Source organism: Penicillium canariense (genome assembly GCF_028826845.1).
Source record: "Penicillium canariense strain IBT 26290 chromosome Unknown utg000001l_segment0_segment0, whole genome shotgun sequence".
Taxonomy (NCBI): Eukaryota; Fungi; Ascomycota; class Eurotiomycetes; order Eurotiales; family Aspergillaceae; genus Penicillium; species Penicillium canariense.
The window spans coordinates 3029912-3055718 of record NW_026622728.1 but is presented as its reverse complement, the minus strand read 5'-3'; the positions used below and the strand labels follow the sequence as shown (position 1 = coordinate 3055718).

At 52.8% G+C, this 25807-nt stretch overlaps 8 protein-coding genes across 8 annotated transcripts; 5 read left to right on the top strand and 3 right to left on the bottom strand.

The window, feature by feature from the left end:
* Positions 1 to 312: 312 nt before the first annotated feature.
* On the top strand, positions 313 to 3691 carry spt5 (transcription elongation factor spt5; the record flags this gene model as incomplete). Its single annotated transcript, XM_056683192.1, has 6 exons — positions 313 to 415; positions 474 to 655; positions 724 to 2198; positions 2248 to 2826; positions 2878 to 3047; positions 3111 to 3691. 6 exons carry the CDS (start codon positions 313 to 315, stop codon positions 3689 to 3691), a joined length of 3090 nt encoding a protein of 1029 aa, XP_056546798.1.
* Positions 3692 to 4275: 584 nt separating this feature from the next.
* N7482_001066 (MFS transporter) lies at positions 4276 to 5811 on the top strand (the record flags this gene model as incomplete). Its single annotated transcript, XM_056683191.1, has 2 exons — positions 4276 to 4556; positions 4611 to 5811. 2 exons carry the CDS (start codon positions 4276 to 4278, stop codon positions 5809 to 5811), a joined length of 1482 nt encoding a protein of 493 aa, XP_056546797.1.
* A 946-nt stretch (positions 5812 to 6757) lies between these two features.
* Positions 6758 to 10062, top strand: N7482_001065 (uncharacterized protein; the record flags this gene model as incomplete). Its single annotated transcript, XM_056683190.1, has 2 exons — positions 6758 to 7054; positions 7114 to 10062. The coding sequence occupies 2 exons, from the start codon at positions 6758 to 6760 to the stop codon at positions 10060 to 10062; spliced, it is 3246 nt and encodes a 1081-aa protein (XP_056546796.1).
* Positions 10063 to 11164: 1102 nt separating this feature from the next.
* On the bottom strand, positions 11165 to 13864 carry N7482_001064 (uncharacterized protein; the record flags this gene model as incomplete). The annotated part of the gene is made up of 2 exons (XM_056683189.1): positions 11165 to 13523; positions 13611 to 13864. 2 exons carry the CDS (start codon positions 13862 to 13864, stop codon positions 11165 to 11167), a joined length of 2613 nt encoding a protein of 870 aa, XP_056546795.1.
* Positions 13865 to 16395: 2531 nt separating this feature from the next.
* On the bottom strand, positions 16396 to 17842 carry N7482_001063 (UPF0075 family protein; the record flags this gene model as incomplete). Its single annotated transcript, XM_056683188.1, has 2 exons — positions 16396 to 17574; positions 17645 to 17842. The coding sequence occupies 2 exons, from the start codon at positions 17840 to 17842 to the stop codon at positions 16396 to 16398; spliced, it is 1377 nt and encodes a 458-aa protein (XP_056546794.1).
* A 606-nt stretch (positions 17843 to 18448) lies between these two features.
* Positions 18449 to 19909, top strand: N7482_001062 (damage-control phosphatase ARMT1 family protein; the record flags this gene model as incomplete). Its single annotated transcript, XM_056683187.1, has 3 exons — positions 18449 to 18687; positions 18739 to 18855; positions 18913 to 19909. The coding sequence occupies 3 exons, from the start codon at positions 18449 to 18451 to the stop codon at positions 19907 to 19909; spliced, it is 1353 nt and encodes a 450-aa protein (XP_056546793.1).
* A 166-nt stretch (positions 19910 to 20075) lies between these two features.
* On the bottom strand, positions 20076 to 21704 carry N7482_001061 (uncharacterized protein; the record flags this gene model as incomplete). Its single annotated transcript, XM_056683186.1, has 5 exons — positions 20076 to 20121; positions 20174 to 20273; positions 20335 to 20430; positions 20481 to 20954; positions 21020 to 21704. 5 exons carry the CDS (start codon positions 21702 to 21704, stop codon positions 20076 to 20078), a joined length of 1401 nt encoding a protein of 466 aa, XP_056546792.1.
* A 948-nt stretch (positions 21705 to 22652) lies between these two features.
* On the top strand, positions 22653 to 24442 carry N7482_001060 (putative MFS monosaccharide transporter; the record flags this gene model as incomplete). The annotated part of the gene is made up of 4 exons (XM_056683185.1): positions 22653 to 22793; positions 22869 to 23818; positions 23872 to 24127; positions 24188 to 24442. 4 exons carry the CDS (start codon positions 22653 to 22655, stop codon positions 24440 to 24442), a joined length of 1602 nt encoding a protein of 533 aa, XP_056546791.1.
* Positions 24443 to 25807: the final 1365 nt, after the last annotated feature.

Sequence of the window (25807 nt, the reverse complement as noted above, 5' to 3'; positions counted from 1 at the left end):
TTGCCCCAGCTCACTCTTCATCTCGACCGGTCGCGTTTCATCGAGCTGAATCGAATTCGGTCTTTGATAATTGACACTTGTTGGTTCTCAGCTGCCACTCTCTGTGTCCCTAACGCTGGGAGTCGCCGCACGGCTCAGGTACGCCCGGGTCTCCCAACCCGTCACTTTTGCGCCTGCGCACTATCTTTATCTGTACTGATCAGTCTGGAGGGTTATCCAGAGAACCCCAGTGTTTCGACCCTGAAACCGAGACCGTTTACCTGATACCACGCGACTCAACCTTCGCCGACACTACGGGTGTGTCAAGTCAAGATGTCAAACTTTCTCAACCATGACTTCGGATCGGACGAGGAGGACGATGACTTCAACCCCGCCCCTGTAGAGGACTCTGACGTTGAGGATGCCCAGGTCAGTGGTACGCGGCATGGAGAGTTGTCGGAAATGGCACTGACGGTACCACAATAAATAGCCAGCGAAAAGACGGGCCAGCCCTGAGGATGGTGCAGATGATGATGCGAAGGACGATGGCGATGTGGTGGAAGATGACGACGAGAAGGAGGTCGCAGACGATGACGCAGGTGAGGGTGCTGAAGATGGTGATGAAAACGGAGACGACGAGGACGACGACGACGATGATGATGAGGAGCAGGCTGTGGTTAGTTTCTCCTGGCTGACCGAACTACGCGAAAGTATTGCTGTTAACTCGCGTCAATTCTTTGATAGGGCCGTCCGCGCAAGCGCAGAAAGGGCGGTGTTCATTCCTTCTTCGAAGAGGAAGCCGGTGTCGACGAGGAAGAGGATGAGGCAGAAGATGAGGAGGATGAGCTCGCCGAGTTTGGCACAGAGATGCACCCCGACGATCTCGATGCCCTCCCTGCCGGAGCCGAAACAGATGACCGTCGCCACCGACAACTGGATCGCCAGCGTGAGCTTGATGCTACAATGGATGCAGAGAAGCAGGCACAGATGCTCAAGGAGCGCTACGGACGAAACCGTGCTGCTGCGACAGATGCGCTCGTGATTCCCAAGAGACTGCTTCTCCCTAGTGTGGAGGATCCCAGCATTTGGGGTTGCCGCTGCAAGCCTGGTAAAGAGCGAGAGGTTATCTACTCTGTCCAGAAGCGTATGGAAGAGCGACCGGCTGGTTCCCGTAACCCAATCCGCATCATTTCAGCCTTTGAGCGTGGAAACATCATGCAGGGCTGGTTCTACTGTGAGGCGCGTAGACAAGCCGATGTCACCGAGGCGCTGGAGGGCATTGCATTCTACTACCCTTCCCAGAAAATGACATTGGTCCCAGTGAAGGAAATGCCTGATTTGCTGCGTGTGCAGAAATCGGAGGAGCTTCTGCCCGGCGGTTGGGTACGTATCAAGCGAGGCAGATACCAGGGTGACCTTGCCCAGATTGAAGAAGTTGAGACCAACGGGTTGAATGTCACCGTTCGCCTTGTTCCTCGCCTGGACTACGGCATGAATGAGGATAACGCCGCTATACTCGGCCCCGATGCCAAGCGCAAGCGCGGTGCTTTGAATACTGTCAAGCCCCCTCAGCGTCTGTTCAGTGAGTCAGAGGCTAAGAAGAAGCATGCCAAGTATCTGTCCGCTACATCTGGATTGGGTGGCAAGTCGTGGAGCTACCTCAACGATACCTACATCGATGGTTTCCTTATCAAGGATATGAGGGTCCAGCATTTGATAACCAAGAACGTCAATCCGCGGTTGGAGGAGGTGACCATGTTTGCACGCGGAGGAGAAGACGGAACCGCCAACTTGGATTTGGCCTCCCTCGCCGAGACACTGAAGAACTCAACCGCCGAAGACTCTTATCAACCCGGTGATCCTGTTGAGGTGTACCGTGGTGAACAACAAGGCTTGATCGGCCGAACGGTCTCGACTCGTGGTGATATCATTTCACTCCAAGTCACCGAGGGAGATCTGGCAGGCCAGACAATCGATGCACCTGTTCGCACCCTCCGCAAGCGTTTCCGTGAGGGTGATCACGTCAAAGTCATTGGAGGCAGTCGCTATCAAAATGAACTCGGCATGGTCGTCCAAGTCAAGGATGACACCGTTACCCTGCTTAGCGACATGAGCATGCAGGAAATCACAGTATTCAGCAAGGATCTCCGCCTTTCTGCTGAGATGGCTGCTGATGGTCAGCTTGGCATTTATGATGTTCACGACCTTGTCCAGCTTGAGTAAGTACATCGTGATACCTTAATTTGAACACCTGCTAATCTGGTTCAGTGCTGCCACCGTCGCTTGCGTCATCAAGGTTGACCGTGAATCTCTTCGTGTTATGGATCAGAACGGCTCCGTTCGGAATGTCCTACCTACTCAGATCGCCAGCAAGATTACGCCTCGGCGGGATGCTGTCGCAACTGACCGCAATGGTGCCGAGATCAAGAACGGCGATACCGTCCGTGAGGTTTATGGAGAGCAGCGGAGTGGAGTCATTACTCATATCCACCGTTCTTTCCTCTTCTTGCACAACAAATCTCAGGCTGAGAATGCTGGTATCTCCGTGGTGCGAACAACAAACGTTGTTACGGTGTCTGCCCGGGGAGGCCGTCCCACTGGTCCCGATCTGACCAAGATGAACCCTGCTTTGGCTATGCAGACGCCCGGTGGCGGTAATGCTAACATGCCACCACCTCGCCGTGGCGGTCGCGATAGGCTGGTTGGCAAGACTGTGACTGTCCGCAAGGGCCGCTATAAGGGTCTGGTTGGCATTGTCAGAGATGCAGACGACACCTCCGCTCAGGTTGAGCTCTATACGTCTAACAAGCCAGTCCTATTACCGCGAGATATCCTTGCTCCCAAAGAGTACGTTATTCCTTCCTGGTTGACATGATCTGATCACTAACGATTCTGCAGTCCGATCTCCAAACAACCGCTAGATGTGGGCCGTGGAAGAGGAGGCTCGCGTGGTCCGTACTCGGGTTCCGCCGCTTCCTCAGGAGGCGGTTGGCAGGGTGGTCGTACTCCTATGGCTGCGGCTGATTCCTCGAGGACCCCTGCCTGGGGCGGCGCCGCGTCTTCACGAAGTAAGCCCAAAGCTCCTAGCCTCCCTATCGTTTTTTCTTGTTCAAATTTTAACGAGAACGTAGCTCCTGCCTGGGGTGGTGCTCGTACTCCCGCATGGAAGAACGATGGATCACGTACTTCGAACCCCTACGCCGAGGGCAACCGTACCGCCTATGGTGGTTTGGGTAACCGCACACCAGCATGGAACTCTGGCTCTCGCACCCCATATGATTCCAGCTCCGGCGCCGATCACTTCGCTTCTGGATCCCGGACCCCGGCATGGGGCAGTGCTGGTGCTGGTAACCGTACTCCAGCTTGGGGTGGTATGTCCAACAGCCGAGACCAACGCGATTTCGACGACGCCCCAACGCCAGGTGGAAACTACTCCGCTCCCACCCCGGGCGCCTACGGTGCTGCTCCTACACCCGGTGCTTCTGCACCGACTCCTGGAGCATGGGCTGACAACGCCCCCACCCCTGGAGGGGCCTTCAATGCGCCAACTCCTGGCGGAATGGCCAAGCGTGGAGGTTACGATGCTCCGACACCGGCTGCCTTTGATGCGCCAACCCCGGCGATGGGCGGACCTACTGCCGCTACCCCCGGTGCAGGATATGGTGACGACGATGGCGGTCCTCGGTACGACGAGGGCACGCCGAGCCCGTAAATTATTATTGTCCCTTTCTCGCTCTATATCACCCCGAAATTCGGAAAAGCTCGTCAACTCAACACAGCATGGTTTTAGATATCGGATGGGAGTGGATCGGATTCACAAATGTATTCTATTTTGAACCTCGGATGTAATATCTTCAGAACAGCAGCAATGGCATTTCAGTTGGGAACAGCCCAATCCAAAGGCGTGGACACTCGTCTGAACCCCTGTCGATAATGACTCTTCCAAGTTGTCCACGTCCCCTCTGCAAGTCTTCATACTAGCTTCGATCACCCCTGTTTCTGTCGTTAATTTGGCAACACTAATTTGTCTGTGCACCAAGTTGAAATGGCTCGTTAGCGTTAGTCCTGGCATTCGGATTTTCGGATTCGGAATCGTGCCAATTTTATCTCCGACGTCGGGACCGGCCGACTCCCCCAATCTCGGCTAAACGTTGCAAGCGCCGAGTGTAAAAAAAAATCAAGCAATTGAATTTCCGCACTGAAGCCTTGGCCCTTGTCATTCCCCATGTATAGTTTGCATTCCGAATTCCGAGGTAACAGAGTGCTGGAACTTTTCAAGACTGACCGGCGGACATCATGCGGCGCTTCTGGTCCCGCGGTGCTGTTGATAGCACTCCCGCCGGCGAGAAAACGGGACCTCCCCTCGACCCTGATTACATGATTAAATGGGACTTTGATGACCCGGTGAACCCTCAGAACTGGCCTGTACGATTTAAATGGTGGGTAACTTTTCAGTTGGGCATGCTCGCCCTGGCCGGCAGTCTGGGTTCAAGTATCATCACTCCGGCCGACCACATCATCGCCGACTATGTTGGCGTGAGTAGCGAGGTAGCAGTTCTAGATGTATCATTATATCTGTGAGTGCCTCAATCGTTGATTGCCTTTCCATTGCCTCCTAACATGATCTCCAGCGTTGGTTTCGTCTTCGGCCCGATTATCTGGGCGCCAGTGTCCGAAATCTGGGGGCGCAGAGTGAGCATTCTTCCACCGGTTTTCTGCCAAGCACTCTTTGCAATCGGCACAGCAAGAAGTAAAACTGCGGCTGCGGTGTATTGTACACGCTTTTTCACGGGCTTTTTTGGCTCTGCGCCTATCAGCAATGTTACGGCGGCACTGGGAGATATCTGGAGCCGAGAGACACGAGGCACAGCAGTGAGTTTATATGCAGTGGCTGTGAACGGCGGTCCTGCACTCGGCCCTATTATTGGTGCTGCGATCATTCTGAACCCTCGCCTTGACTGGCGATGGTGTTGTTATATTTTGGCCATCTGGGTTTTCGTCACCTTCCTCATGGCTTTCTTCTTTCTACCTGAGATGTATCCGCCGGTGCTTTTGAAGAGGAAAGCACAAAGCGTTCGAATGGAGAGGAATGATCCACGATACTATCATCCGCATGAACATATTCAACTGGACGTCCACTCTATCGTGACCAAACAGCTTGCCCGCCCCATGAAGATGCTGTTCACGGAGCCAATAGTCACCTGCATCGCGATATACGCTTCCTTCGTCTACGGTGTCATGTACCTCACCTTGGAAGTGTTTCCGATAGTGTTCCAGGAGGTCCGTGGCTGGAATCCTTTAATTGGTGCTCTACCGTTCCTGGCACTATTGATTGGCGTTATCTCTTCAGTGGGCCTCAACATTTGGAATCAATTCCGCTATAACGAAATTGCCAAAGCCGCCAATGGAAAGGCCGTGCCGGAAGCTCGGTTGCCACCAATGGCCTTCGGCGCTGTTTTCTTCGTGGTTGGTGCATTTTGGTTTGCGTGGACAGCCGAACCGCCCCATCACTGGATTCTGCCGTGTTTTGCGGCCTTGTTTATTGGCGTTGGGTTCAACTGTATCTTCCAACAGTGTTTGAACTTCCTCGTTGACGTTTACGGAATTTACGCGGCCAGTTCTACCGCGGCTGTCACGTTCCTCCGAAGTATCATGGCGGCCGGGCTTCCTTTAGCAGCCAAACCCATGATTAGAGCACTTGGTATTGGCCCTGGCGTTTCAATAATTGGCGCCGTGGCTGCGGTATTATTACCAATTCCTTTTTTGTTTATGAAATATGGGCCTCGGCTGCGCGGGTTATCGAAACTTGTGCCCGAAAAGCTCCATGGTTAAAGAGGATGTCTTGAGAGGACAACATAACAATCTGCCAAGTCATACGAGGATAAGGGGGGGCGACCGATTACACTGTACATACTCATTACCTAGAGGAAACTGAAAGCGAGTTTCTATGTCATTCTCTCTTGGCTGTTTCTTGATTCAATCGTGTGGAGGCAAGAGGGGAGGGGGAAACCCGCTTCCCCAAAAAATCGCGGTGGTGCCGCGTGGGGGTAATGCGGGGAAGCATGGGGATGGCATTAGATGCTGAGCCAGTAACTTTGAAGCACAAGCGGTGGTCAAATGTAATATCAGAAAAGCCAGGTCTACTCGTGACTCGCTCACCAAAAGCCAATACGCTATTCGGTAGTCAGCAGTGTTGTATCTCCCACTTTCTGACCGTCCTGCGCTGGTGGCAAGGCTGTCTTCAAGATGATCGGCGTTTCCGTTGGAAACAAATCCGGTGTTTCCCGGATATTGAGCACATAGCGAGCATTATGGATTAGGCTTGTTCGGAAGTTCTTGGCTTAAGGAATTCGAAATATTTCCCGGTCGTCGTTTGTCTTTTATGGTGACTGCTTTGGCATGACAGTGGCTATGGCTGTAATGGCAGCAATGATTGCAGTCCATGCCCAAAAGGCAGGTATCGTTGCGACGGTGAGGGTATTTCTCAAAGAGATCGGACCGGTCGCAATTGCAATATTAGAGGGTGTATTTGACTCTTGTTTGTTTTAGTTTTGAATTTCTTCTGTTCCTATATTTATGGCGCCAGAGGTAGGTGTAGAGCCGATCATCCTGCATTCTTCCGGGGCACGTAACGGGAAAAATAGCCTCGGAAATATATCCGGGAAAAGCCCACTCTCGGGACGTGGGATGGAAACACCGTGGGGTTCTTATATTTGTATCTTATAAATGCATGATGATATCTCGAATATGATGACGGTGCAAAATTGGTGGCACAATCATGGCGACCATGATGCAAACGGTCACTAGCGTGGACGTGCAAGCGTCGCGCAACAAAGACATCGCGACTCGCCTGCTTGATGGCACTCTCCATGCCGATTACCCTCCTGTTCAGCAGTTTGCAACCATCGACGGCCTACTGAAGTCACATGCTGCTCAGCCCGACGAGTCACAGATTCCACTAATTTGCTATCCGATCCGCGGTGCGGCTGACTTCGAAGAACATACTGCTGGCGATATCGACCGCTATACGGATGTCGCGATTCAATATTATATGGGGCAGGGCCTCACTCCTGCAGTGAGCATTCTTACAGACTGTGACTCGATCTCGTGAAAATTAACCATGTACATGTATAGGACCCCAGTTTAGAAGAGGCGCCGGTGGTTGCGATGCTTGCTGGTTCCAGCTTCGAAGTCATTTTGACCTTCTTCGCATTGAACCGCCTTGGATATGCCGTTCTTTTTCTGTCGACACGCCTCACCGCTTCAGCATATGCACGATTGCTTGAAATGGCCAATTGCAAGCAAGTGATCTTTGCGAAGCAGTTTGATCAGACCGTACATGATATCGGTGAAGAGCGACCTAGTTGCCGCAGCTTCCCCGTCTTGCAACGAGGAGACTGGTTCAATCGTCAACCCAGTTCGCCACGCTTTGAACGATCTAACGTCGATCTATCGCGAGAGGGAAAGAAAATAGCTTGGATCTTGCACTCGTCCGGCAGCACTGGTTTCCCCAAGCCAATTTTCCTTACCAATCTTCAGACACTAGCCAATTGGCGGAAGAGTTTTGGATTCCGTCTGTTCACGACCAGCCCACTGTTCCACTCTCACGCACTCATGGAACTGGGACGGGCATTTTATACCCGCGCGAAGGCATTCCTTGGTAATCACTCTCTTCCCGTCACATATCAAAACCTCTACGATGCTCTACTGCTTGCTCAGCCACAGCAAATCAGCGCGGTACCATATGTCATTGAACTACTGGCCGAGAAACCCGACGGCGTTAGATTGCTAGCAAAGCCCGAGCTAGTGCTCTATGGCGGTTCGAGCTGTCCGGATGACCTTGGCGATCGCCTCGTTGCACAGGGTGTCAACTTGGTTGCAAATTACGGGGCCACCGAGACCGGTCAGATCATGACCTCCTTCCGACCTCCCGGAGACACCGAGTGGCAATATATGAGGCTGCATCGCCCAGTCGCTGACCACACCTTGATGGATGAGATCTCGCCGGGGGTTTTTGAGTGCGTTGCACTAGATGGCTTGCCCAGCAAAGGACCTTCGAACTCGAAGCCACCTTTCAGTGCAAAGAACCCAGAGAACAGTTTCCGGACGGCAGACCTGTTCACTAGACATCCAGACCCAAACAAGAGCAACTATTACAAATATTTGAGCCGACTGGATGACCGTATCACGCTGGTCAATGGCGAGAAGGTGCTTCCGATTCTCATTGAAGGTCGCGTCCGAGAGGAGGAGCTTGTCAGGGAATGTATCGTGTTCGGATTCCAACGGACCGTCCCTGGGGCCTTGATCTTCCGTGCTGCTGATAAGGCAGCACATTTAAGCGACGAGGAGTTCCTGGAAACAATCTGGCCGGCAGTAGAGGTGGCAAATTCCCGAGCTGAAACATTCTCTCGAATTCCGAAGGAACTAGTTGTGGTCAAGGGTGCCGATGTGCTGTACCCCAGGACAGACAAGGGAACCTTCATCCGGGCTCAGGTCTACCAGGAGTTTGCCGAAGAGATTGAGAAGGCATACTCCAACTTCGGCGCCAGTGGACAGAAGGGCGAGCTTGCACTCAGTGTCTCCGAATTGGAGGATTGGCTGTTGGCGCGGTTCCGCGAGGACCTGGATGTGCCACTGCCGAGCGCAGAATCCGACATTTTCGCCGCAGGGGTGGACAGTTTGCAAACAACCCAGATCTGGAGATTCATTGTACGCGAGCTGGATCTCGGAGCGAGCGGAGAAGCGTTGAGCCAGAATATTGTTTTCGAGAAGGGTACCGTCCGTGCCCTCGCAAAGCACCTCTATCAAAAGCGCACTGGCCAAGCAGTCGAGGCCGAAGATGAAGTCAAAGTCATGCAGGAAATGATCCAAAAATACTCACAGTTCACTCAACACCACCCGACGATTTCACAGCAGCCAGAGAAGGATGTGGTGATTATCACCGGTGCGACTGGCAATTTGGGTGCCTTCATCGTCGCCGAAATTCTCAAGCGTCCGCGTGTTTCGGAAGTTTGGGCTCTGGTGCGGGCTCCGGGACAAGCGGCAGCGGGCGCTCGTCTCTGGAAAGCACTCGCTGATCGCAAGATTCCTCTCAAGGACGAGGAGGCTGCCAAGCTTCGAGCCGTGCCCTGTGATTTAGCGCAGCCTAATCTGGGCTTGGAGAGTCATGTCCTTGAGCACCTTCTCTCATCACTGACCTGTGTGATCCACAGTGCTTGGGCCGTCAACTTCAACCTCGGCGTGCGATCCTTTGAGCAGCAGCATATTCGCGGGACATATAACCTCATCAACGTCTGTCTGCGCTCCAAGCTGCCAGTCCCCGCCCAGTTCTTCTTCTGCTCGAGTGTCAGCACAGCGAGCAACACTCCCCCACCCGCCGCAATTGCTGAAAATGCAATTGAACACTTGGACCATGCGCAAAAAATGGGTTATGGTCGCTCAAAGCTGGTCACTGAGCATATTACCCGGAATGCCATGCGACACACCGGCATGCACGCCAGAGTATTGAGGATCGGGCAGCTGAGCGGCGACACCGTGAGCGCGCAGTGGAATGATACGGAGGCTATAGCTCTCATGTTCCGCAGTACGCTAACAACAGGCGTGCTCCCTGAACTCCCCGAGAGCCCAAGCTGGCTGCCTGTGGATCAATGCGCCCAAGCCGTTGCAGAACTCGCGATGAAGGGAGCCGCGGCCAGCCCGGATATTGACTTGGCGTATCATTTGGTCAATCCAAAGACTTTCAACTGGAAGAATGATTTGCTTCGCGCTCTGAAGCAGGGCTCGGCTTTACCCGCGTTCGATGTAGTGTCGCCGCAAGAATGGCTTCAGCGATTGGCTTCTAGCGAACAAGATCCAGAGAAGAACCCAAGTATCAAACTGATCGATTTCTGGCGTGGCAAGTACGGGGGGTATAGTCCGCAGCAGAGCACGGACTCGGCTCAACCGCAGCAGGTGGCGGGTCTTACTTTTGAGACAGGCCGCACAGTTCAGGATTGCCCTTCTCTCGGACTTGTCAAGGACCCAGTGGCCGGTGGATTGATACAGAGATATATTGAATCTTGGATGGAACGATGGACCAAGTAGATAGAGTACATAGAGTCTGTGAACTGCTTTTCAAGCTTCTCTCTAAGTGCATACCACAACCTAAGCCGTGAGTGCTCGACAATCGGCTCGGAAGCAGCAAGGCATTTCTCATCCTGGAACCGGGGGCAGAATAGTAAGAGGAGTTGAAAGGAGAGGAGCAAGATCAAGGCGTTTGAGACTAGACTCGTATGAACATGATTTTAAAGCTGGACGAGGGACAAACATGGAAAAAGTGGCTAGCTGAGTCGATTCATTGGTACCTAGACGGTGGAAGTGATGGTGAGAACTCACTAGGTTCTCTGAATGATCCTGTGCGTAAAGTTTTCAACAGCTCAATGCATATGACAACGATCAGCAACTAGACCTACGTGAGGTTTGATTGTATTAAGGGTATCGAGATCGAAAAGGGTATCGAGATCGAAAAAGAACCATATTAGACAGAATAAGTATTTCCAGCCGAATGCCTGGCATGTGCTAGGTACAGTGTATAGTCGGAACAAGGTAGAGTGCAAAGCCAGCGCACGGCGCAAAAGGCCCTTAGAACGAAATCTGACACCAGATCTAGGGGGCACATTTATGCCGCCGGGCCCTATTTATGGCTGAAATAGTCTCTCATCAACTGGATTATTAGGCAAAGCCATGTCTCATTAATAGGAGTCCCAAACAATGATATGTCATTTATGTACAAGGGGACCCGATCACAACCCGCCTGGGTCCCCCACAAAACATCCGCAAGCGCGGCAGAGGCATATAGCACCCCAGGGAATCAAGTACCCAACTCTTCGATGCACAAGATGTTATTTATGAACATGATATCTGGCGCCGACTCGAAGAGTTCAAGGGTGTAAATAGAAAAAAAGGAAACATTGGAGCCCAACCGTGGGCAACTCGTAACACCGTCCCAGGAGAAGTTTTCGGAAGGTGAAATCGTGATAATTGACAGATAAAAGTGCGTCAGGGAGGAACGAGGGAAAGCGAATGGGGAAAGCGCGATGCCAGTGCGTCGGCAAAGTAGACAAAAAGCAACCATATATAGACTTGAATATCGTGCAAAATTATTAAACAGGACCATGGGGAAGGAGGGCAAGGCAAATTCGGGCCTTTATGCCTCCCGGTAGCCCCAGATCCGCCTTTGTTCGTTCACCCACCACTTACCGACCAGCCCCGCGTCTTCCAGCCACTCGGCCGCTGCCTCGCCGTACTTGGAGAGGACATCGTCCACAAGATCGTCCATCGTCCAAGACTTGATGGGGTGCAGCTCGCCGGGGTCCTGGTTCAGGTCACTGAAGACGTACTCGAAGCCCTCCTTGAGGGGTAGAACGAGGCGGTAAGGGGAACCAGCGGCAGTGACGGAGACCATAGAACCGCCGGCATTGATAATGCCCAAGTTCCAGTTGTAGCGAGTACGGTGGCCCTCTTTCGGTTGGGTCTTGCGCGAGGAGCGTACGTCAATGTCGCTGGGCGTTTCAATCGGAGAGTCGTGGCGCTCTTTGAGATAAGGGATAAACGGGCGGATGAGGGACTGGCCTTGGTAGTCAGGAAGTAGGGCAGAGGCCATCTCGGAGTCTCGGGCGTCCAGGGAGTGGGACTGGACGAGAAGGTCGAGAATGGTCGGGATGATGGAGATGGACGTTGCGTTGACGTCGATGTTGATCCGGGGCATGTGTGGGTGTCGGAAGACCAACGGGACGCGGAAGTTACCGATGTGCCCATTCTCATAGGTACCGGTCATATCCTTGTTATCTTCGCTGAAGGCTTGACCGTGATCGCCGACTACTACAATCAGCGTCGAGTTGGCAATGCCGGTCTCATCAAGCATGGTCATGATTTCGCCGAGCCAGTGATCGACGAAGCGGGCCGAGTTGAGGTAGCTATTCATTAGCTTGTGGTTGATGTTGCCCTGGTCACCCATATAGTGCTCCAACTGAAAGTCGTCGGGGGTATCCCACGGGTGGTGAGTTGTGCTGGTGACGTGCGAGAGGAACATGCGGGTTCTGTTATTGGCAGCTTCTTCGAAAAGATCGCGCACGTAAGGCTTAAGCTCGGTTTCGGCGAAACCGAAATAGTTAATTTCTTCTCCCTTGGCACGGTACTTGGACTTCCGGGAAGTCAGGGTACTTTTAACAACATTGTGCTTGAAGCCCATATTCTTGTTCAGGACATCCTGACGATCGTAATCGTCGGTGATGGACTGCATGAAAACTGATTTCCAGGGATTCTTCAAAGCCCCTGATGCAGTATCGTCACGCTCCAGGAGTTCTGAGACCGGGTTCTTCGCCCGGTTGAACAATTCGAACAGCTGAGGCAAACATGGCTGATAGATCTCAAGGCCCGTTTCCTCCAAGAGATCCACGGGCAGAGGCTGAACACCACAGTGGCTTCCCAGAATGCTCTTGAAGGTCAATGTGCTGCCGGTGAGGGCACCGCGGACATTGAGTCCGCCCATGCCCTCTTCCGCCGGATCATGCCAGTTCGCACCGCTCAGATCAACCTTCTCACCCTTGCTGTCCGTAGAATACTCGCCAGTCAGCATCTGTGCAATAGGCGTCATGGTAACCAGACGATCAATCGCTTCATCCCGGTGTTCCTCCGTGTGAGACTCTAGCAAAGCATCAAACATGGGGGTCCCTTGCTGCATGGGGAACAGCTCCTTACGCCCACTTTCGAGGGTCAAAAGAATGACATGGTCAATTTCCACGGAGTGCTCGTTGAAAGCCGCCTTCAAAGGTTCGTAGATGTCGCCCCCGAGGTTCGAGATCTTGAGGGGGTCCGTCTTGGGATTGTAGAAACCGGGCTCGTTGTCGTTGCAAAGATACCAAGCGGGATTATCCTTCTCGGCGCGCTCGTCGGGGCTGTGTTCATAATGGCTGAATCCTGGAGGTGGGTTCTGCGGAAGCCACGAGGGCCGTGACCAGCTGTTTGTCATGAAGCCGGTGTTCACATCAGTCCAGAGAGGGAACTTCATCGGCGTTTGCCGGCAGCCTCCGGTGGTACTAGACTTCTTCGTAAATGCATCCAATAGCGTCAACGGCAATGCGCCAGAGAGATGGTCGTAGGGAATGGAGGGTCGAGTTAGCTCCAGGAAGATCAGCGATGAGCAGAGAGAAACGGCGATGGCGATACGGCGCACGGTTCGGAGATCCATAGTCGTCAACCAGGACTTGTTGATCCAAGATTTGTTGGGCACTCCGAGCAGGGTGTATCGCATTTTATAGCTTCCCTTGAACAGGTCTTGGATTGCCTGCAACCCTAGGCCTGTCCAGTGGTAAAGCTTCGCATGCGCCAACCAGGCGACGAGGGCGAGCACCGTGGCGGCGGCGCAAACGGTCGAGATGCCGCTCAGCAAGATCTTCATGGCAGCAGGATCGCTGAGGAAACTATTGCTGGCGGCCCAGGCGACTTCGGCGCCCGTTTGCATGAAGAAGCCAAATTGGATGGAGGACGCGCTCCACACGATCAGACTATATTCAAACATGTTCAGTTAGCACACTTTTCGGCCACGCCAACCTCGACGGTGTCCGTCCTTCTCTCCTGGAAATGTCACATACGATAGCAGTCCCCCCAGGCATGCCCACACCCATTGTAACTTGGTTTCCGGAGACGGGGTATGTAACAATACCCGTACAAACGCAATGACCAGCAAGTCTGGTAACACAAGAGTGGGCGCGTAGAGAACGAAATATAGAAACGGAAGCGAGTGAATGTGCAGGGCGATGTGTAATGCCTTCGAGGCGAGGCCGCCGACGGTCAACACCGCAAACAAGAGCGGCGGCAGCGGAGGGAGATAGGCCAGGAGCTTCATGGCGAGGTCATGTCATGGTTCGGCGTCGCGAAGGTGGATAGAAAGAAAGAAAGGTGAAAGCAGGGGAAGGATGCCACGGAATGGACGGGCGGAGAACGACTGGAATGGGGGACAAAGCACCCCGGAATGTGTCGATATGTCGAGTGGACGAATGGGCGCGTATGTGCAGAGGTATAAAGAGGGTCGAAAATTAGAGATCACGTCAGAAAGAAGGGTGGAGAGGGGGGTCAAAGAAAGGAGAGAAAGGGAAGTTGAAAGGATATTCTTAGATGTGAGCCGGGATCATGTTCAGCGCTGTCAGAGAAACTAAGAATCAAGGCCCAAAGAAGCCAATGCCAATCAAATGTCAGCCTCAAGCACCAAAAAACCATGGAAAGAAATTACTGTAAATAGAATTATATGATCAAATAATACAGACTAAAAAAAACACCAGGGGTCCGCGGCGTTTGGGCTGTGGGCTCCAATAGGCATCGAGGCACGCGACTGGCAAAGCTGTGTGCTCCTTGGATCGACTTGACCCAGCGGACCCTTCCTTGACCTCGGCCCTCCCACTCCCCTTTTCGACCGTAGGGTCTCCGGGCCCACTCTCTCGACCATGAAGTCTTCTCGACCTTCCTCTCTGCTCGGCTTGCGCCGGACATCCGTGCTACGAAGTGGACCCTCCAGATTTCGCGCTCCCTCATTTTACCCGGATGCCACGGAAACCCTCTCGGATGGCTGGCCTGTGGTCCTGTGGCTATCGCGAAACTCCCTGTACGCGGTCTGCACCGCTGTGTTCCCCTTCCCTCGCACTGGATAGTACGGGATCGGGACCTGAGCTGTTCACTACTGGGTGGACCCTGCAGCGCGCCTTCGAATGCAGCCTGAGCTCCGCGCCCTTGATTCGCCGGGCTGAGACATCAGTCTCTGCTGCATCACCACATCGGTGGGACGCTCCCTGCCGCACGACCCCAATAGTCCTCCCATCGTTCCCTTGTTTCTAATTCCAATATTACAGCCACCTTTCTGTCCTCATCCTTCGGGGTACATAGGGGATCAGTACTGCGTCAGCGAAGCACTCCCGAAAGGGGGTATTATGCACGCGACAAGATTTTTCCCTCCTCGTGTTGGCAACATCCAAGTTGCAGCCGCCCCGACTTCCCAAACTCTGGGGATCATGTTGCCACAGTCATGGGACCCATAAACTCCTCTGGCCGATGTGACTCTACGTAGTCGGATCCGTTTTGCTCCCGAGAGCCCGTTCCTGACCACACAACGTTGGGGCTGTCCAGCCGACTGCCTACAATTCTGGGCTTCCTGTCCAACCCGCATGCTTTATCATGTCCGCCATCAAGGGCCCATCGTCCTCTCTCACAGGGCGGCGATTACTCAACTTTTCTTCTATATTCATTGCCCCGGACTTCAGTTTGTAACAGATCGTCGCAGGACCCTTTTATCTGACGTGATCAGCCTCGGGACAAGCACTAGACAATCAGCCCTGTGGACCCAGAAGACCCTACCCGACCAGTGCAACACAGGGAAAGCGGGCGCCTGCCCTCGTATCCAGATTAAGTCTTCTACTGTACAGAGTACGGGATACAGAGTACGGGATACAGACTAGCGCGATGTATTACCTACATATGTATGCCACATTACCCCAGAAGCTTGAGACAAGGCAGAGTCAAGTGCTGAGTCACTGATTCGGATCAATAGGAGTCCTCTAGACCCTGACTGGAACGAACTGCCCCATACGTCCGACCCGATGCATCGTATTGGTAGCGATCTGTAGTTGGCCTAACTAGGAGATGGCTGCCCGGCCAAGTCAGAGGGTCAAATTTGCGGGCAAGCTGGCTGGCCGGAGCGTGCTCAATTTCCGTAGCGGGCTAGCCAGACTTTCGTGCGGCGGCTTGGACCCTTCTTCTACAGTCGGTCGGTTGTGGGGCTGCACTAAGCAGAGCTAAGAACCATCCTCAGGGGCTGATGTATCCTTTCAACCTTGCCGAGCCTAACCCTCCTTGGATAAGTTCGGTTTAAGGTTCGCGTCCATACCCCGCGTCAGTCGTGAGTTGTATAACTTCAACTACAATGAATATCGTCCACAGTTGAATTTGCCACTCTCTGTGGATTTGAGTCACTATATATTCACACATTCTGCAGATATCCATCTCAATGTCGAAGGATGTGGAGTGGTAGCTTACCCCCAAGAATAGGCTGATTTATTAAGTGCCCACTTTTCTTTACTTAAGTTTCTGTAACAAAATCTGCTTATCCTGCCCCCTTCCCACCTTTTCTATTTGCATAGTTAGGAAAGTCTCATCTACCCACCGTGGTAGGATGGACTAGCATAGAGTAAAATCCGTCAGCCTGTGTGGGGGGGAAGCGTGAATCTTGGCTACACTGCATGTGGGAAGAACGAGGGGAAGGTGGTAAATCATACTAATGGTAGATACTAAAATGTCGCTAACAGTGCTACATTGAAACGAAATCATCTTTCGACCCTTATATACAGTTCATAAATCTTCAAAATAGACAATTGTACTTCCCCTGCCCTCTTAAGGTTTCCAAGCGGTGTACGGCCGGTCGATCACCATCTCCTTGACCGTCGGCAGCTGTCCTTGACCTTTTCCGAATTCCACTGCCATCGCCATGACCTCTCTCCACCGCAATCCTGGTGCAATTTTACCCGAGATGGTGTTGGGCATCAACGAGTCGCTGTTAATTGGAACCAGAGCGGCACGGCCCAGAATAGCCTCGAGAGCCTGCTGAGCAAACGAGACAGCCTCCTTGGCATCGGAAGGCACCCCTGTCTCATCGAGCCTGAGAATCTTCGAATTTGGTAGCTGACTCTTGAGGTATTTGATGATATTCGGGTTTCGGGCACCACCACCGCACATGTAGACACCGGCGATCTTGTCGATGTCGATATTGAACTTCGGGAAGAAAGTGCGGTACTGCTTGACGATGTTCTGGGCTGTCATGCGGGTGATGGTGGCGACGGTGTCGTACTTGCTCATGCCTAGGGCTAAGCACTCGTCGATTATCTCCTGGGCCTCGTTGTCGCCGAAGACCTCGCGACCCGTCGTCTTGGGAGGCAGACGGTTGCAGTACTTGTTATTGTCGAGGAACTTATCGACTACTGCCTGGTTCACGGTACCCTGTACCCCCCACTCGCCGTCGCGGTCATACTCCATCTCGCCGTTGGTGAAGTAGCGCATCGCGGCGTCGATGAACATGTTGCCCGGGCCGCAGTCCCAGTCGACCATAGCGTCGACGCCACCCTCGCTATCGGGTGGAATGACGCAGAGGTTAGCGATGCCGCCGATGTTTTGGCAGATGCGCCACTCGGTGAGGTGGTGAAGGAGGAGACCGTCGATCAAAGCGACGAGAGGCGCACCTTGGCGGCCGACCGCCTGTTCAGCCATGCGGAAGTCGGTGACTGTAGTGATGTGGGTCAGGCTGCTCATGATAGTTCCCTCGCCAAGGCAGAAGGCGGACCGGATCTCGCCAGCCTCGGGCATGGAGAGAAGCCAAATGGTCTGGCCGTGGGAGCCAATCAGGTCGATGCTGTCCATGGGTATGTTGTGCTTCGTGCAAAAGAGCTTGACGGTCTCACCGAACATGGTGCCGAGCTGGACGTTGAGCTGGGACATGAGAGAAGGGGTAGTTTTGGTTTCGCGGAGCATGGCGAGGATGGTCTTTTTGATGTCGTGAGGGACGGGGATCTCGTCGTACTATTCAAGGGCAATTTGTCAGTTCCGCTTAAAGTCGAATCAAGAAAAGACCACTAGAGAGCAGTTGTACCTGGAGGAGGTCCATGTGCAAAGGAGCTTCAGGAGACGCCTGACGATAACGAACGAGGGCGCAGTCAATGCCATCCATGGCGGTCCCGCTGTTCATGCCCAAGACTGTAATGTCGAGGGTGCCATTGGCGACACAACGGTGAGTGCCGTTCACGGGAGCAACGCCATTGGGCTCGGGACATTCAATCGACGTGACCATTTTTGTCATGTGAACCTACAAAATTGAAAGCTGGTGATCTCAGTCCCAACGGTCATCAGGCGGAGAGGGAAGAGGCACTTCATATATATACCTGTAAAACCCTAACCCCTCATTCCTACCGGACCACTTAAACCCGTCATACCTCACCCTCCAAGTCCTGTGCACGAGGGAATGCCGAGATGTGAGGATTCAAAATGCACATCGCGAGCTAAATGTCGATTGCGACGCCGAGATGCATGCCCGAATTGCCTAATTGGGTAGCTTCGAGACGAGGTGCACGGACCGTTCGACCCCCCACGATAGCGAAAACGTGGGGAACCGATTCCGCCGTCAGTCCCGGGCCGTTTAGGCGACCACCCTTTCTCCCTTCCCCCGCGCCATTGGCCGAGAGGATCGGGGAGGCAGTCGCGAGCCTCTCCCTATCTGCGTGGATGGGTTTCATGGTGGGCCATCGAATCCCGAAGCCCGAGTTCTGGTTGGGATATCCCTCTTTTCCTGTGGACCAGGTGAGGGTGATCCTTGCAATTTGGTGAATATGAATACTTAAAGATTCCCGGCATCTGCGGTGGCTGGTTCCTTAGTTGGATCTATGACAGTCACATCGCCATGCCTTCCGTCGCCCGCAACGTTCACGATGTTCGCGCAGTTTGGACCTCGGAGGAGGGGTCAATGGCCAAGGAGACAGCCGAGACCCGATGGGCCAAAATCATACAGGGGACCGTGGACGACATCGGCGAGACAGCGGCCGCAGAGGATGTTGACAACCAGAAGAGAGTGGAGAGCATCGCCATTCAGATTGCCCTGAAGGAAATCAAGGAAAACATCAAACAGAACAAGGCCCTCACGTACGCACTTCTTCTCCGAGACCTGAAATTCTAAGACTCACGGTGCTTCAGACCCCTGCAAGATGACGGCAAGCCCGATATTCAAGAGTGGAACAAGCAGCTGGCTGCAATTGGCGGTTGCAGTTGGATCAACTGCCCTTGGCTCTTTGGAGAATGCTACATGTACAGGTACGACTGTTGCTGTGAAGATCGGATTGACGAATTGCCCTAAAACCCCCCCGCCAGACGCATCCAACGAATCCTGAACTCCTCAAAGCACTGGAAGAACTACGATGTTTTCAAGCGCCAGAAAGACTCTACCTTTGTCAAGTCGAGAGCTGCCGTCGCGGAGCTCGCCAGCCGTTATGTGCAGGTCGTTGCCGATACTACATTGGCCCAAACCGAGAGCAAGGAGGAGGCCAAGAAGGTGTTGTTTATCGAGATGACGGAGATCGCCCTGTGGGGGAATGCCACAGATCTGTCGCTCCTCGCGAACCTGACCCTGGAGGACTTGCAAAAACTCCAGGGCAGTGAAGCCATCCAGAAGAGCCAGCGAAACATCGTGGACAACGACACGGACGACGTCTGGGGGTATCTTCAGCGCACAGCCGGTCAGACCAGTCGTCAGATTGACATTGTCCTCGACAACGCTGGCTTTGAGCTCTTCACCGATGTGCTCTATGCCGCGTATCTGTTGGACTCGGGCATTTCGACCTCTGTCAGACTGCACGCCAAGGAGTTTCCGTGGTTCGTCAGCGATGTCACTGCCTCCGACGTCGATTCACTGTTTGAGCATCTTGATTCCGGCGAATGCTTCCCAGATCGAGAGTATCTCGACCAACTCGTCCCGAGACTCCGCAAGTTATTCCAGTCGGGCGCCATCACGATCACGAGTGACCCCTTCTGGACGACCCCGTTCTCATTCCACGAGATGCCATCCAAAGCACCTGCCCTCTTCAAGGAGCTTCAGAACAGCTACATGGTCATCTTCAAAGGTGACCTTAACTACCGCAAACTGACCAGGGACGGGTTGTGGCCTCACATCACCACGTACGAGGAGGCCTTGGGCCCCCTTGGCAAGCAGAGCGGCGTTAAGATCTTGGCTCTTCGCACGAACAAGTCTGATGTTTGTGTTGGTGTCTCAAACCAGAGCAAGGTTGATAGGTTGAACGAGGAGGCGCCCGGTGGTGCTTGGATCCGGAACGGAAAGTACGCGGTGGTATCATTCAATGAGGGCCAATGACTTTCCTTGGTCGCAAGAATTATTTCCTTTTATCTTTATTATGTACCTTGTGAATGATGTGGGTGTGTTGTTGTGAGCGGGTTACGCCATCGACCATTCGTCTTTTAGAGAATTGACTATCCAAGTTGTCGGCCATGCATGCTTCGCTTCCATATCTTGCAGCAGTCTAATAATTACATCCCTTTCTGCTGGAGCCGTCATCAAGGGACCCCCTGTTAATGTCAGTAACTGGACCCTGCACGTACAAGCCAGGATGTATCTCACAAATAAACGTGGAATGACAGAGCGTGATCAACGATGGCACCGTCGACGGGGAGCTGTTGCAGGCTCCACAGATTGCACGAGCGTGCATCATGACTCGGATCTGATGGCGTCAACAGGAACACATTCGCAAGACAGCAAACCAGAACTCACATCAGACTCACGCGCTGTGCTGTGTAACCCGCGGACTGCAAATCTAGGCGATGGCTTATAGATGGCCAAGAGCATACAGGCAAGATGATAGTATCCGAATGCCATAACTACAAAAAGAATTAGACAGCGCAACGTAGGAGACTTCGGGCAGAACTACTATGCCAGTCCGCCGTGAACCATATCTCTGGGAACGGATTTCCACTGTCCGGGACGGCCTCGCTATACCAGATTGGGTCAAATGTACACGGTCGGGTGCTCAACCAATTCTCGACAGCCTCGGATAGCTCTTGCCATCGGCGCATTCTGGTAAAAGGCTCAGAGTAATGCGACCCAAAGCAAAAGTGTATCACGGTGGCACAGATCCAAGTCATTGTGTTGGCCCAGGCTGTTTCAGAGTTCGGATTGCCTAGAGGGTCACTTCCGCTTGGGGGGGGAATAAGAATCAAGTTCAAATCCACATTGGGAGCCTGCTGATGCACACAAGCATTGTACAGACACTGGCGCATATAGACCCAAAAAGCCGCCTGCCGCAAGCCCGGGGTTGAGGGATCCAGCTCCCGTCCTTGCGATGCCCGGAGAAGAGCCGAGCAGCCGGCTAAATGGCGTTCCCGATCGCTGCCGGTTACCATGACTGCGTCAGCCCCAGTGAAGTCAGCCTGGGCGTCCCACGATGACTTAACGCTTTCTCAGACATACCATTCAACTGCTCAAACACCCGCAAGATGACAATGGTACACAGCAGGATGTCATCATCAGCCACCGTTTCCGAGCTCAGAAAGGGGATCAATAGTTCTACACACCGCTCATGCGCCTGCTCGGCCATTTCGGCATCTCCGACGTGCCGGGCCGCGTATGAAAGCACGGCATACAGCAGAATGGACGATTGCTTGACCAAGAGGGGAATTTTCCGGGTGAACTGGCGTGAAGCGTCGGTGCAGTCGAGCCAATACCCGAGGTGCGTAGCAAAGTGATGCACAAGGTAAGCTTCTCTATAGGTCAGAGGGGACCCTGCATGTATGGCATTTGCACGTGAAGCCGGAGAAAATGGACTGGAGTCAAGTCCGAGTAACTGAGTGGTCTGAATTCCACCCTCGCTCAAGTAGGGGGACGTGGTGGTATTGTTGACTGGAGAGGCCATCGGTGGCAACGGAACAGAGTCGCTGTTAGGTTCTTGCAGGAAAAGAGACCCACGTGTGTGGTCTGTGGATGTCACCGAGGCATTGTCGTGGCCATTGCCATAACACTCGGCATAGCTTGGATTGGCAAGGTGGTGAGGGCTGGTTGCATTACCAACCACTACGTCTGTGGTGCCGTGTTCTGGAGAGAGTGTCATTTCATCATTATCAAGGTGAGGAGCATCCTGGGGATTCTTCCTGGCCATTCGTGGTTGATAATGCTTGATTGTGATGCGATTGGATCGATCTTCTCGAAGACATGGCCGGTTCTTTTTCTGACACTGCCCACAGATCGGTTTGGCTTGGTCACCTGTTCACGTTAAGACGGTGTATTCAGCCTATTTTGAATTGTTCAATGACATACATTTGACATGTCTTTTCCGACAAGTCAGGCTGTGAAAAAACTTAGCAAAATTCCCGATAGCAGACAATGCTTGGACATTTTCCCCATCAATCGCCACACAGTCGATAGTACTGCTTGGCAAAACTTCTTCAAAACAGTCCCAAGGAAAGGTATATAGATCTAGACCAGCCACAGGTCCAGCCAATTATCGTCACGCGAAGTGTGTGCAGCTAGTGTAGTTTAGGGAGATGAATGATGGGGAAGACTGACCATCCATTCTTTGAGCGAAGCTTTCCCATATCGAAATCCTTGTGGTCTGCAGGAGTGACACGGTAAACCTGGGGTAGACCAGTCCCAAAGAAGGAATATCGAGACGAGTATAGAGAGTAGGCAGGATGAAGTGAAGGGAAAGGGTGATTATGATCAGGGACGGATGGAGAGTGGAAAGAGAACTCGGGATTTGAGATTGCGGAGGCGGGTCGGAAACCGAAAAGGAAGGCACCCCCGAGGTTTTTGGGTTTGGAGACCCGTCAAGAACCAAGGAAATATGGAGCCCTAGTTTTGGTGGACCTTTCCCCCATGGGGTTTCTCTCTCGCTCTGTCTCTCCCTCTCTTTCTCTCCACTATCGCACGAATACAAACCACTCATCGTCTATAAACATCGCCACATGTCCCTGATACGACGATGATCTTTCCTCCATTGACAATCCGGGGTTGCCTCGCCCACTCTTGGTTTCCATATATTAACTTTCCTACTTCCATTGAATCTGTCTGGTGTTCCTTTCTCACCTCCCATCCAAGTTAATTCATCATGCTCCTGAAAGACTACTGGCGGACGGTCCCTGGACCGAGACTGCTCAAGTTGATTACTGCGGTCTCTGCCGTTGCCATCTCCTATGAGGGCATGAGTCAGGGTGTCATGGGTGCCGTCAATGTCGCCCCAGAATATGGAGTATGTACCGCAGTCCTCCTGAGCCATTATCTCCGAAAATCGGAATCGTGAACTAACCTAGTATCACAACGGAAGCATCGCATGGGCTTCGCCGATCAGAATGGCCATATCATCAAGCCCTCTCTGCAGGGTGGCATCGCCGCTATGTATTATTTCGGTGCTCTCCTCGGAGCCTTCTGGGCCGGCAGTTTCTCCGACACCTACGGGCGTATCAAGGGTATCTGGATGGCCTGCCTCTGGTGTCTCGTCGGAGTTATCCTCCAAGCAAGTGCCGTAAATCTCGCGCACATGCTCTGTGCCCGCATCGTCGCCGGTGTAGGTGTCTCTTTCATCATCGTTATTGCCCCTTCGTGGACTGCAGAGCTGGCTCCAGCGGCCCATCGAGGTCAAATAATCGCCCTCACCTTTCTGGCCAACTTTGGAGGCATTGCACTGTCTTCCTGGATTGGCTTCGCTACTTCCTTCACTGATTACGCTGGCGGCGCCTTTCGATGGCGCTTTTGTTTTGCCTGCCAATCAATCCCGATTTTCTTTCTCGTCATAGGCACTCTGCTCATTCCTGAATCGCCTCGATGGCTCGTCAAGGTCAGACGCAACGACGAGGCATTCGAGATTATCACCAAGCTCCGCGGAGATGGCGACCGCGACCACCCCAATGTACAGAAAGAGATTCGCGAAATCGTCGCCGTCGTGCAGATAGAACAAGAGTCGCAGAGCTCCAGCTATGTCAAAATGTTCTTGGGCATTGGATCGGGGGATATTCACATCGGCCGTCGTATTCAGCTGGCCTTCTGGCTCCAGGTTCTGATGCAGTACGGCACGGGTATTGCGGCTGTCGTCATCTACTCAGGCAACATCTATCGCACTGCTGGCTTTGATGATTTTAAGTCTAACTGGCTGTCTGCTTTATGCATGACCTGCGGTATCCTGGGAACTGGTATCGCTGCCATGACCTTGGATCGAGTTGGTCGTCGCTGGACTCTCTACTGGGGAGCAGTCGCGTTGAGTATTATTCTTTTTACACTGTGAGTAAACCCCTATTTTGCCCTTGGCATTGCTCCTATTGACTTTCCTCCAGTGGTGGTCTGAACCGTGGAGCCGTCAACAACCCTGACAAGGCTGAACAGTACGGAACCGGAGCCGCTGCCATGGTCTTCCTCTATGTGGTTGTCTTCAGCTCCTCCTGGTTGATGATTCCTTTCATTTATCCGACTGAGATTTTCCCGACCTGGCTGCGCGCCAAAGGTAACGCTTTCGGTACTGCGGGTTGGGCGGTCGGCTACGGCGCTGGATCGCTACTGGTCCCGGTCATGTTTGCTGGTATCCAAGAGAAGGTTGGTTTTCTCTTCCCTTTTCCTTTTTTTTTATATATATTTTGACCTCTTATTTGTTAGACCTTCTACGTTTTCGGTGCCGCTATGCTCATTTACATCCCCATTATCTACTGTTTCTTCCCCGAGACCGCCGGCCGTACACTCGAGCAGATCGACTTCCTATTCGCCAGCAAAAGCCCCTTCGTGTGGGATGAGGAGAGGGAATTTGCCAAGCACATGGTTCAGTTCAATGCTGAAATCCAGAAGATGGAGGTTGAAGGCGGTAAATATGGGGCCGACGAGAAGAGATGCGAAGAGTTTGTAGAGAAGGTCTGATTGAGGAAATCGCTGGCTGCACACCAAACTGTCCCTGCTTGTTGTGCATGGCCTTGCTGTACAGCACGGCTGTTAGGTACGGAGTTATAGGACACAATCTGCTTAATTTCTCAAGTCGAGGTATCCAAATGTGCACATGAAACGTATCGCCATTCTTCCCTGAGAAGGATTTCGGGCATGACTGTCCTTGTCCAAACTTTAGCTCCCTTCGGAATAAAAAATGGATTGCTCAAGTCAGCCAAGTTGGTTCGGATGGACTTCGGCACGAGCGGAACAAGCACGACAAGCCTTGACATCTGATGCCAGTGCCGGTTTCATGTAAAAGAGATCAGACCAAGGAGAAATCCAATGGCTCTGGCTCGGCAAACGGGCAGAAGCCAAGTCCTCATTTGGCCCTACAATGTGTGAGCCGTTCTGCTCGTGAAAAATAATGTCGTTTGATCTACCTCACATGTCTGAACGTGGTGATCACTATGAGTGTCCTGGCTTGCTTCACGGGCTTTGAGATCCAGATGTGTATTTTATCTTTCGCACCGTCAGTTCAGCGGCTAATGACACCGCAAGTGTACATAGATAGTGTCGCCTAGGTAATGACCACACCCCAATCCGCAGCTGGAGCAGCTTTAATTTTTGAGACACTATACTGTCGCAGTTAGAGGCTATTCTATATGATAGGGAACACGATACAGAGGTAGTTCAACAGTGGCTGTCTGGCCACCGACATCGCTTACCTTTCTTCACGGGGCAGCTTTCGATTATGGGTGGTATTGCCGCCACAGTCGGCGCACGTCACAGGAGCTTTTCAATAATCCCCAAATGACCCCTCCAGGTCGGATGGCCCGTAACACAGTAGTCAAATTTTGGTTGTTCGGGCAGAGTCACTGGATGTGCCCCAGCGTTTGACCCTTTTTGCATAGCTTCAGTCGACCATCACTCCAGAAGCGGATAACTGGACGTAGTTGGTGTCTCTAAACCCGGTATCAATTGTCATATAGCAATGACTAGAATTTGTGAATTAATCACGATTGATCTTTCCCGTTGCTGTTGTGTTGGTCGATCAGCCATCCAAGATGCAGGACTTGGCCTTATCACCAGCTCAGGTGGGACTCTTGGGCTCGCTTCAGTTCCTTCGGCACCCCAAAAATCCTCTCTGGAGTGAGCTTCATGTCTCTAACTAAATGCCAGGGGTGGCCTTGCCCCATGTTGCCCTGCTCGACAAGCTCACTGGTCGTCCCTCCCGGAAGTTGCTCACGACGACTACTACTACTACTACTACTACTACTACTACTACTACTACTACTACTACTACTAGCCGTCTCAATCTTACCAGGTGTCGTGTGGATAGTCGGCAACGTCGTTGAAAGA